The following is a 10968-nucleotide window of genomic DNA, read 5'->3' on the forward strand; positions in this document are numbered from 1 at the left end:
GTGAGTCCGACAGTGCTACAGGAAAACAAAATCCTCGCAGGGGGGGCTTGACGAGGTAATGGCATGTCCGGATTCGGAGATTCGCGGCGGCGACGTACGGCGAGTCGTCGGACACCAAGCGCACGCCCGCCCCCGGCCCACACGCTATAAAACGAGCAGCAACAGGCTGCAACTCCTGCAGAACAACGCAGAAAGCTAGCATCCATCGGTGGATCCAGGGAGGCAGAGGCATGGTTTCGCGCACGATCCTCGCCACGGTTTGCCTGCTGCTCCTGAGTACGCTCGGCGGCGCCCTCGTCGAGGCACGTCCTGGGCTACGGTCGCCGCACCGCAACGTTGCACCGGTTAGACGTCGTCGCCTCTGGACGGGGAACGCCGCCGGAGAGTAGTATCGTACGCCACTGAGTAGGGAGACATGAAGATTCTGTACTGTTTTTTCTTATTACATATGATTGTGTTATGTACACACAACATGTTCCATTCTTCAACTTTAACAGAACAATTTAAAACACGCACTCTAGTCTTGTAACACTCTTCCCGTAAGAAGGAAAAAAACAGTGCCTAACTATGACCCGGTGCGGTAGACATGTACAAGCGAACAAATTGCAGGATGAGATGTGTGTGCTTTACACGGACATAAAGAAGTGTAGTCCACCGCCGTGTGGAACTCAAGAAGTAGGACTCTGCGCTCGCATCACCAGCTCTTCCGTCGTCGTGCCAATGATCTCATTCGCGCGCTTCAGGGGAACGCAGAGGATCCTTCCGATCGAGTCCTGCGAGGGGAAAAAAAAAGGAAAACCTTACTGGTGCATATTGTCAACCGTTTCTCTTTTCGGCACACCAAGAAAGTCATTTTGAACACCGACTGTATCTATCCATTTGCTATTCAGTTATGGATGCAAAAAATCATGCGGTTGACACAGTTGTCTGCCCAAGGAAAACTGGAGTGCCGAGAGCTGCGAAAAATTAAGCTTGAGACCACATATTGCTCCTTCTAGTTCTAACCATGTTTATTTAACCAAAGAAATAAGCAACACATTGCTCTCGGTCAGCTCCTTCAAATCCAACAACAACAACAACATAGCCTTTCAGTCCCAAACAAATTGAGGTAGGCTAGAATTGAAACCCAATAAGAGCCACGAATACCCAATAAGAGCCACAAATCAGAGTACGGGTACATCCCAAACAAATTGAGATAGGCTAGAATTGAAACCTAATAAGAGCCACGAATACCCAATAAGAGCCACAAATCAGAGTACGGGCACATGAATAGTTTTTCACGCACTCCTATTCAGGGCTAAATTTTTTTTTTGTTAAATTCCATCCCTTCAAATCTTCTTTTATTGCCTCTTCTCATATTAATTTTGATCTTCCTCTTTCTCTCTTCATATTACTATCATGCATCAGGATTCCACTACGCATCGGTGCCTCCGGAAACCTTCGTTGGACCAAACCATCTCAGCTGGTGTTGGATAAGCTTTTTCCTCAATCGGTACTACCCTAACCTATCACGTATATCCTTATTCCGGACTCAATCCCTTCTCGTATGACCGCAATCCAACGCAACATATGCATTTCCGCAACACTTATCTGCTGGACATGTCGTCTTTTTGTAGGCCAATATTCTGCACCATACAGCATTACAGGTCAATCGCCGTCCTATGAAACTTGCCATTTAACTTCAATGGTACCCTCTTGTCATATAAAATTCCTAATAACATTCCTGATGCTTGGTGCCACTTCATCCACTCCGCTTTGATTCTATGACTAACATCCTCATCAATATCCCATCTCGTTGTAGCATTCATTTGTAGCATTGATCCCAAATATCAAAATGTATCCTTCCTAAGCATTACATGGCTTTCCAAACTGATATCTCCCTCCTCATGTGTAGTAGTGCCGAAGTCACATCTCATATATTCAGTTTTAGTTCTGCTGGGACTAAACCCTTTTGACTTTAGGGTCTCCCGCCACAACTCCAATTTCCTATTTACTCCTACTCGACTTTCATCAGCTAGCACTACATCATCCGCGAAGAGCATACACTAAGGGATATCCCCTGAATGTCCCTTGTTACCTCATCCATCACCAAGACAAATAGATAAGGGCTCAAAGCAGACCCTTGATGCAGTCATATTCTAATCAAAAAGTCATCTGTGTCGCCATCACTTGTTCAGACTCTAGTTACAACATTGTTGTACCTCTCCTTGATAAGTCCAACGTACTTCGTTGGGACTTATGTTTATCCAAAGCCCACCACGTAATATTCCTTGGTATTTTACCCTACGCCTTCTCCAAGTCAATAAAAACCATGTGTAGATCCTTCTTCTCCCTGTACCGCTCCATAACTTATCTTATTAAGAAAATAGCTTCCATGGTTGACCTTCCAGGCATAAAACCAAATTGGTTCATAGACCCGTGTTATCCTTCTCAAACGATGCTCGATAACTCTCTCCCATAGCTTCATAATAAGCTTCATAGTAAGGCTCATCAACTTAATTCCTCGGTAATTAGTACAACTTTGAATATCTCCCTTATTCTTGTAAATTGGTACCAGTATACTTCTCCACTCTTCCAGCATCTTGTTCGACCGAAAAATATGGTTGAACAATTTGATTAGCCATACTATAGCTATATCCCCGAGGCATCTCCACACCTTAATTGGAATACCATCCGAGCCCATCGCCTTAGCACTTTTCATCCTTTTCAACGCCTCTCTTACCTTAGATTCTTGGATCTTCCGCACAAAGTGCATGTTGGTGTCATCAAAAGAGTCATCCAACTGCAAGGTTGTGTTCGCAATCTCACCATTGAACAATTTGTCAAAATACTCTTGCCACCTATGTTTGATCTCATCCTCCTTTACCAAATATTCTTTGTTTCATCCTTAATGCATTTAACCAAGATATTCTCCATTTCATCCTTAATCCAACTTGGATCTGAAGCTCCTTCAAATCCAAATAGTTTAAATATGCTAGATTTAAATAAAAACAGTCAAAATCATCTGATAAATGATAGCAATCAACTTGCTTCAACCAACTGAAAATCAGATATGAACTTCAAATTTGAATCGAAAGGTGCAACCATGCATGTTTCGCATGCAAACATGGCTAGATTTAACCAGCTTTGCAGGAAACCAACCCAAAAATAAGTGCCAACCTAGAAACAGAAGGTGATGCAGTTTGCAAACTATGGCCATTGGTGACTTAAGGTGTGGAAATGGTTAGTAATATATACTTTAACATTAGAAAAATCGACTGAGATTTACCCGATGAACAATGCTAAGCTTCTCTAACTTCTGGATAGCATCATGAACATCAAAATTGCACTCTGCACCGAACTCGTCTTTGATTAGCTCTTCACACCGTAAATCAAGATCCTGGTAGGAACAAAAAATTGAAAAGAAAAATGTAAGCTCCCTAAATCAACAGTAATTTGTACTAAGATGAACCAAAAAAGAAGGCAAAACATAGCTGTTGTACACTCTACTTGCATGGCATTTGCTGGAACACATCTTGTAACCATGATTAGACATGTGTAATGTATTTGAGCAAACGACATCCAAATGGAGCCATTTTTTTAATTTTGGTGTGTCAATCAAGCCCTCCCAACAACTACAACCACACGAAAATTTCTTATCGCAACCATTCTGTACAGATCAATTTCGCCTAAATGTAATTGCTTTTAATTTTTAACCAAGCATTCAATGCAGTATGCCACAACCAAGAATAGAACACAAGGATCACACAATAAGGTTGGAACATTTTAACCATTGATAAAAAAAACTCTAGGTATATGTTTACCATCTGATAGGATGCACTGCGCTCTAACAAAAGGACAACAAACCTGAACAATGCAACTCAGAGCACCAGTGAGTACAACTTCAAACAAGCAAAGGGTAAAAGAAGAATAGAGATATGTGATGGGTGAATCTATGAAGGAGGGTTCCCAAAAGAACAAGACATCCTGAGGTCACAAATGCTCAATATGTTCAAAGCAATGCAAAGAAAAAAAGAATGTAGACTGTAACGCCAGTTAGCTATGCTTACTTGTACTGTTGCTTTTCCCTGCTCCATTAAAATGTAGTAACAAATTATGACCTCTTTAACCTACATCAAGTACGATGGGATATCAGTAAAGACAAGTTATAGGTACAAGCTTCTGGTTTAAAGTATTGTTTTCAACTGTTTCATACTTCTTGCTGTATCACGTCATCACATAAGTGGAGAAGAGTTCCTTTCCCACTATCAAGCTGTTTGTCATACATTGATTTTGTAATCAAATTCTGATAAATTGTCATATTTTGTTGAAATCTGCAAATAATCAAGAAACAAATCCGTCATATACCAGCAATAAAATTGACTACACATTGTGAACAAAATATCTAGCAAGCGTTTAGTCAAATATACTAGAATCAGTGCATTATGAAGAAAAGAAGCAAGATTACTCTACTAATAGGAATTTACAGTTTATTGCACTGCAGTGAGTCAACCAATTCTTGGAATGACTTTACAACAACAAAGAAACAACATTAACCATGGCACTCACGGTAAGAAGGAAAAAAAAGGGCTGTCAACTAAGCACTTACGTGAAGTAGATCTTAGCACAGTACCCAATCACACCAGACAAGATTGCTATGACAACCCATACATCAGCCTTTGGCATTTCAAGAGAACCAACTAGGGTAACCTGCATGTAGTAAGCTATTTTTGATATAGTAAAAGAATTACTGTAGCTGCAAGTTGGGATAACCAAACCATTAGAAACATACCAAACCGATAACAGCAGAAATGAGAAACTTGACCCAATCCATAGGTGTAAGCGTCGGGTTTTTCTTCTCCGGCTACAAAATAACTTCTAATTCAGATCATTGACAACAAGTACGGATGCAAATGAAATGATGATGAAACTCTTATACATGAATCTAAATTCTAGTGATTTTATCGTACAAGAACAATTTCCATGTCAGCCATTGGAATATTCTTGAAGTGCTTTACAAATATTCCTCGATCAGGCTTAGTCTTCGTGCCAGCCCTCCTGTACATAAACAATCAGCACATCTAATATAGCTGCATCAACAATAAAAACACCACAGTCCGTCATGAATTTGAAAGTTGAGCGATCAGAACATTCAAGTTACCTGTACACCACAATCATCCTATCAAATGTAGGTTCTTGAATTGTCATCTTACTCATCAGATTTTTCATACTGTCACCAAAAGGGTAGAGGCATGTAAGAGGATAAGTTTGGTAGTATACCAAATTTGAATGAGAACACTGAGAAACCTTAGTTCAATTTTTTCTAATCGAATTCTCTCAACAAATAATTCTGGTTCTTCCTCGTCTTCATTAATTTCATCAGTCTTCTTGGTGTCTTTCTTTGGTTGCAAATGCTGTTTCTTAGAAAACAATCTATCAATCCTGAAATAAAAATAAGATCTCATCAATATAATGCCAAACAATATTTTGGTACATTTGAGTAGACTGCGTTGAAAACCAAAAGGTTGAAGCAACAGAGTGCATGTACCTAGTAAACCTGAGCAATGACCTCCAAGCTCGGGATATCATTACATCTACTTTCTCCATGAAAAAGTAGTCAGTTGTTCGATCAATTCCAACGCCCCGGCGAAAAATAATATACTGCAAGATGTGGGCAATGGGCAAATGTGACTTTGTGAGTTAGGAAGCCATGAGGAAAACAGACTGAGGTTGATGAAAACATCCAGAAGCTAATGTGAGCTCTTAATCATCAGCACAGAAATATAAAAGCCACCAGGATGACAAGAAAAGCTTTAAGAACAGATAATACCTTGTCCGCAAATTCTGGTAGATTTTCATGTGGATGCTCTTTAAAATATTTTGTCAACAACTTCTTGTCTAGCTACATTTCAAGGTAAGCAAATAGGTGAAATAGAACAGACTACTTCTGTGTGTTTACTTTAAAATGTTTAAATTTCAAACCTTAGATTCGTCAACTTTGATTGGAAGATTCAATAGATATTTTCCAGATTGCGCAATATCATACTCTTCATCAGATAACAACTTGAAGTTGCTTTTTTCCATCACCTGCTTGAACAGAGCACAAAATGTTTAGTTAGGAATGATGGAGCAAAACTGGTTTTTTGCACAACTAAATATTAGTTGAACATCTCATAGTCACGCCAAAAACAGGAATTCTTATCTACATTCAAAGGATGAAAAGTAGTTTTATCAGTTTCATTAGCATCATCGTTTGAGGAGAACTGCAAAGCTGATTCAATCCAACTGAACTCATTGGTGCCACATTTGGGTAATATTGAATGTTGGGTTAAACAGGAGTGATGAAAGTTTAATACATTTATATGGAGTTTGGTCGGCTAACTAAGAATTAAAGAAGCATAAAAAGGGCTTCCCTGCCAGGGCAATGAAAAGAAAAGGAACATCGGTCACACCATCCAGTGGTTGCCATGTAGCTCATACTTCAAATTTAACTAGTTCAAAGAATAATTTAGATTCTGGTTTGATGTCAGTCCCACGCTATTCCTAAGCAGAAAATTTGAATACCATCGTCCAGCCATTTGCATTTATGAAGACGATTTCTTTTAGAAAGAAAACCTGCAATATCAGATGCAGGTTTTCCTGCATCAGAGACGAGTTCACAGTGTGCCAAGCAACTAATTTCCTACAAGAACTTAGGCCTTGAAACATAAACCATGTATTCTAGGAGACTAGGACACAAAGGCATAGCTCAATGGTGTGAAATCAGCGCACGGTACTAAATAGAAGCAGGCTGCTCCAACATAAATCTTGTCTGCCCTTAGCCTAGATTAGTTACAGTTGCATAGTATACAGTGCTGAACATGAACTTTAGTTTGCAGCATGAATAGTAAATAGAAGAACATGTACAAGTACAACCTGGAAAAGATATGTCATGAAATTGAACTCAAGGGTTTCGATTTCGTCCGGCGTCAGATTCTGCTGCTCCAGCCTCTTCTCACCAGAAACAGGATCAAACAGGGAGTACAGTTGCTGCAGTAATCAAGAACAGACAATTACACATACGGGACCAAATGGAGACCTTGCGCAATCAATCACAGAACTCAAGACTAACGAAAAGATCTAGACAATCAGAAGGCTTGCCATGAGATCTTCGAACTGGAGGAGGTACCAGGCCCGAATGGTGTACTCGACCTTCTTGCACAGCTTCAGGAACTCATTACGATCAACCTCATGCTCTGCACAGGAATTCAAAACAAAAATGATGAATGAGACGGAGGCAATTGTGAATACAAAACATTTGTTTCCATCTAATCCATTTTGCAGCACAAGAGAGCGAGCATAAGGCTTCCGTGAATGCAAAAAAATTGCATAGGAGCATCACGATAGGGACACTATTCAACAAGTTCAAACTTGAAACACAAATAATTAATGAAATGGGGTACCGTTCTTGATACAAACATTATTTCCACTAATCCCTTTTGCAGTTTTGCAGCAGAAATCTTGCATGGAGCACCGTAACGGCGACGCTAGACTACAACTGCGAGAGCATCGGATTTCACGATCCCTCGCAACTGTCGGTTAAGAAGCATGGGTACCACTCATGCCGACGGTCAGGCAGAGGAAACTCTCCCCTTGAAGCGTCCCAGGAACCATCAAACTGGCCACTGATGGTCGAAACCCAACCCAAGCACAGGCAGTATATATATAGTGAACTAAGCTACAGCTAGCGAACCGCAGCAGAAAGTAAAGAGGAATCGGGAGAAGCGGCGGCAACCGATGAGGTAGGCGAGGCGCATGAAGAGCTTGGGCTTGAGGATGGGGATGACGGCCTCCCGCTCCATCCGGATGACCTCCCGCGCCACCCCGTCCTTCCGCGCGTCCATCTTCTCCGCCTCCTTCCTCTTCCCCTCCCCCTCCGGCATCCTCCCCTCCGCCGCCGCCATCCGCTCCTCCTCCCCAGGTGTATGTGTTGCAAGCGTAACGAATCGAATCGTCTCCGCTGTGCGCGTAGCAAAGGTAACCGCTGCCGCCTGCTGGTGGTGCGCGACGGGGTGGCCCTAGCGTAAATTATTAGCTGGGTGGGGGCTCTCTCGGCCTCGGGGGCGGAGCACGTGGCGACGGCGACCGCGCCGGCCGGGGCCCGCGGCGTCTCTACCCTGACAGGTGGGATCGGAAACCGGTGGGACCGGACTGTCAGTGAAGGTCGTCGCGTCGGGGGTGCGTCGGCTGGTGCGGGGGCTACCCGTTACCGGATTGGGACAGGTTGGACGGGCGGGCGGGCGGGGGCAGCAGTCAACTGGAAACAGTTGGGTGGGCTTTCCGTTTCATCGAGAGCGGCGCGTGCGTGGCCTGGCCTGGCCTCAAAGGACGCGACACGTGAGCTGCTTGCGAGCCGCGTCGAGATGATCTTCTTTAGACCTAACAATCGGCCACGTTGAGCGTAGGCAAAATTAAGGCTGTGCTGATCCCTCAAGCAACCAGTTGACTCCACCTTCTGGCTTGATTTGCAAATCAAACAGAGATTTGATACTTGTTTATTTATATGTGTGGTCGACCATAGCTCCGTACATCTCCTATACCTACAGGAAAAAAAAAATTGATGCTGCACGGGCTGCGGTGCAAAACTACGCTCGGTGCAGCCCCATCCTGAAATTGCGACACGTGTCCATCCACGTGATCCGACGATCGTGTGGCCCTAACTCTTACGCTTTCGGATAAAGGCTACGCTCGGCTCGCTCATAGTGCCTCTCCCGGATCTAGACCGCACCGTATTTGCCGCTTTGCTTTGCCTCCGGTGGCCAGCGACCCGAGGAGGTTCCCATCCACTGCTCCAACGCGAGGAGCGGTGCTCAGCTTGAGGTCGAATTGAGGATGGTGATGGACGCGAGATGGAGCTCTACCTCAGACGCCCTGAGAAGCTCCGAGCCCATCACCATGGTGACATCCATGTTGTTGCTCTACTTGCTACGGTTTCATTTGGAGCTCGAGTTGATTAGAAGGGTGGTTGATTCGGTGCTTGGTTAGCAATTTGAGTTTCTCATATTTGGGTTTTGCTTTGTCAGAGGTCAGCGCCTAGTACATTAAGTTGTTTTCAGATTGAAACCGTTTGATTTCTAGTTGAGAAGTGCTTTGATGCCATAGAGTGAGCACCCACCTCGATGACCACATGGGAATGATCTTCAACGTAAAGTGGCAACGATTCTCAAGGCTACCTGATTACATACATGTGTCACTGGGGCAACAACGGTTGCACCGAAAATTTTTCCCCAAAAGCTACACATGGATGAGAGTGAAAAATGAATCGTTTGTACATGCAGCCTAATCGAGTCTTTTTTTTTTATTAGGAGAGTCTTCCTTTGGACCCAAAGTCCAGTAGTGCCATTCTCCTCCCTCCGGCCGGGTATTGAGAGATTGACGGGGCAGCAGAAGTGGGCCGCTGGCCGTAGGTGGTGATGTGCGTTCAGTGGAGATTGGACAGTACCGACGTCGAGGTAAGCAGAAGGAAATCGGTGCAACAAAGACAGGATAGTATAGTGTGAGGAAGGACAGAGGTACTGAGGTGAGACGCCCAGGACGGAGGAGGCCGTCTAGCGGTCTATGCGGCGGAGCATAGGGTTACATAGTGCAGATAAGATGAGCAGAACAGTCGCTTGCTACTAGCCTGCTGCGTCTACAGGGAAAGAAAGGCATCTACCAACCATTGAGGCCTGAAGATCGAATGAGCCACACTCACTCGTCGACTGAATAGAGCGGAATTTCAGGCGGTTGAGAAAGGTGGCACGTCCTATAGGCATACAATCGTGATTAGCAGAGCGCCTCCCGGCCCATCACTGCCCCGACGGTGGCCTGGCCCGCTCCAAGCAGACCAGTCAAAAGCCCAATTGCGAACGCGCCGATCTCCCTGACGGGCCGGCCCTCCAGGCATCTCCGCTCCTACATGCGTGTGGTCAGCATGGTTCCCCAGGTCGGATTAGACAGCGATCAGTGCAACTGAATGTACCACCAAGCGTAAACACAGTGCACACTGGCTTCTTCACTCCGGTGCCTCGCCGCCAAGTCAACAACAGGCGCTAGCGAACGGACAGCCACCCGAAACCACCACCATCACCAGCAGCAGGCCGGTCGTCCCACGTGGCAGGGCACGGCGGCCGGGCCTCTACCCGCGGGCGCGCCACGCGTCCCGGCCGGGCCCCCACCTCGCCGTCCGGAAAGCCTCCGGGTCCGGATCGCTAGCGTCCGCCCGGTGGGTTACCGTCATCCCGTAGCGTGCGAGTCCCGACCGCCCCTCCCCGCTCGCTCTCCCCTCCCCGCTCCCGTCTCGCGCTCTCGGCGGGGGCGGAGGAAGGCCCTCTTGCCTTTCCGGGCGAGGACGGTGGGCCCGGCTAGCCAGGCGCTGTCGTGTGGGCCGCCGGGACGACCAGCGGCCAGGTGGGCCACGCGCTGCCCGCGGCAGGGGGAGCACCCGCGCGTGTGGACCGGGTGCTAGTACGCCCATAAAAAGCAGGGAAAAATTTTTGCGCCCTCTGACTGTGGGCCCAAGCGCCCAGGCACCGCCGCCCCGAACGGCACCCTCGTGTCTCTGGCTGGCTGGCTGGCTAGGTCGCTCGCTGTCGCTGGTGAATGGGTTCCAAATCACGCATCGTCTCGGGAGACGCGCCACCCACACCTGCATGTATGAGGTTACACGCCCCCTTTTCCGTCCCCCAGAGGAACGAAATCAAATCGGATGCGGGCATGTGGCAGAGTTCGTGTGAATTTTGGTGTGCGTTCTGCTGTAAGCAGCTTTATTTCAAGGAGGGTTATTTCTCGAACCACAGTACTTATGACTCATCTGCATGCATTTTTTACAGAGAGAAAATGTTATAAAAAGTGCACACAACTCACATTCATGATCCTCTCGACATCGTGCGCTTCTTCTACGGATTGTAGTAAAACTGATTCATGACCAGCGTTGATCTGTAAAAGGCGCGTTTTGATTTGTGCGGCTCG

The 10968-nt window shown here is 45.5% G+C and overlaps 1 protein-coding gene across 1 annotated transcript; it reads right to left on the reverse strand.

Annotated features, from left to right (window-relative positions):
- Positions 1-420: 420 nt before the first annotated feature.
- On the reverse strand, positions 421-7966 carry LOC117848951 (uncharacterized). Its single transcript, XM_034730547.2, has 15 exons — positions 7754-7966; positions 7120-7214; positions 6895-7008; positions 5962-6066; positions 5810-5881; positions 5528-5640; positions 5287-5421; positions 5141-5209; positions 4950-5037; positions 4772-4843; positions 4589-4689; positions 4196-4313; positions 4050-4109; positions 3269-3379; positions 421-773 (listed from the first exon to the last, which is right to left on the reverse strand). The coding sequence occupies exons 1-15, from the start codon at positions 7920-7922 to the stop codon at positions 669-671; spliced, it is 1527 nt and encodes a 508-aa protein (XP_034586438.1). The 5' UTR covers positions 7923-7966; the 3' UTR covers positions 421-668.
- Between the last annotated feature and the right edge of the window lie 3002 nt (positions 7967-10968).

This window comes from Setaria viridis, chromosome 3 (genome assembly GCF_005286985.2).
Source record: "Setaria viridis chromosome 3, Setaria_viridis_v4.0, whole genome shotgun sequence".
NCBI lineage: Eukaryota > Viridiplantae > Streptophyta > Magnoliopsida > Poales > Poaceae > Setaria > Setaria viridis.

Coding starts and splice junctions, on each gene's coding strand:
- LOC117848951 (XM_034730547.2), bottom strand. CDS start 7,922: ATGGCGGCGGCGGAGGGGAGGATGCCGGAGGGGGAGGGGAAGAGGAAG. Junction 7,009..7,119: donor TCCAGTTCGAAGATCTCATG/GCAAGCCTTCTG, acceptor TGATTACTGCAG/CAACTGTACTCCCTGTTTGA. Junction 4,844..4,949: donor CTGACATGGAAATTGTTCTT/GTACGATAAAAT, acceptor GTTATTTTGTAG/CCGGAGAAGAAAAACCCGAC.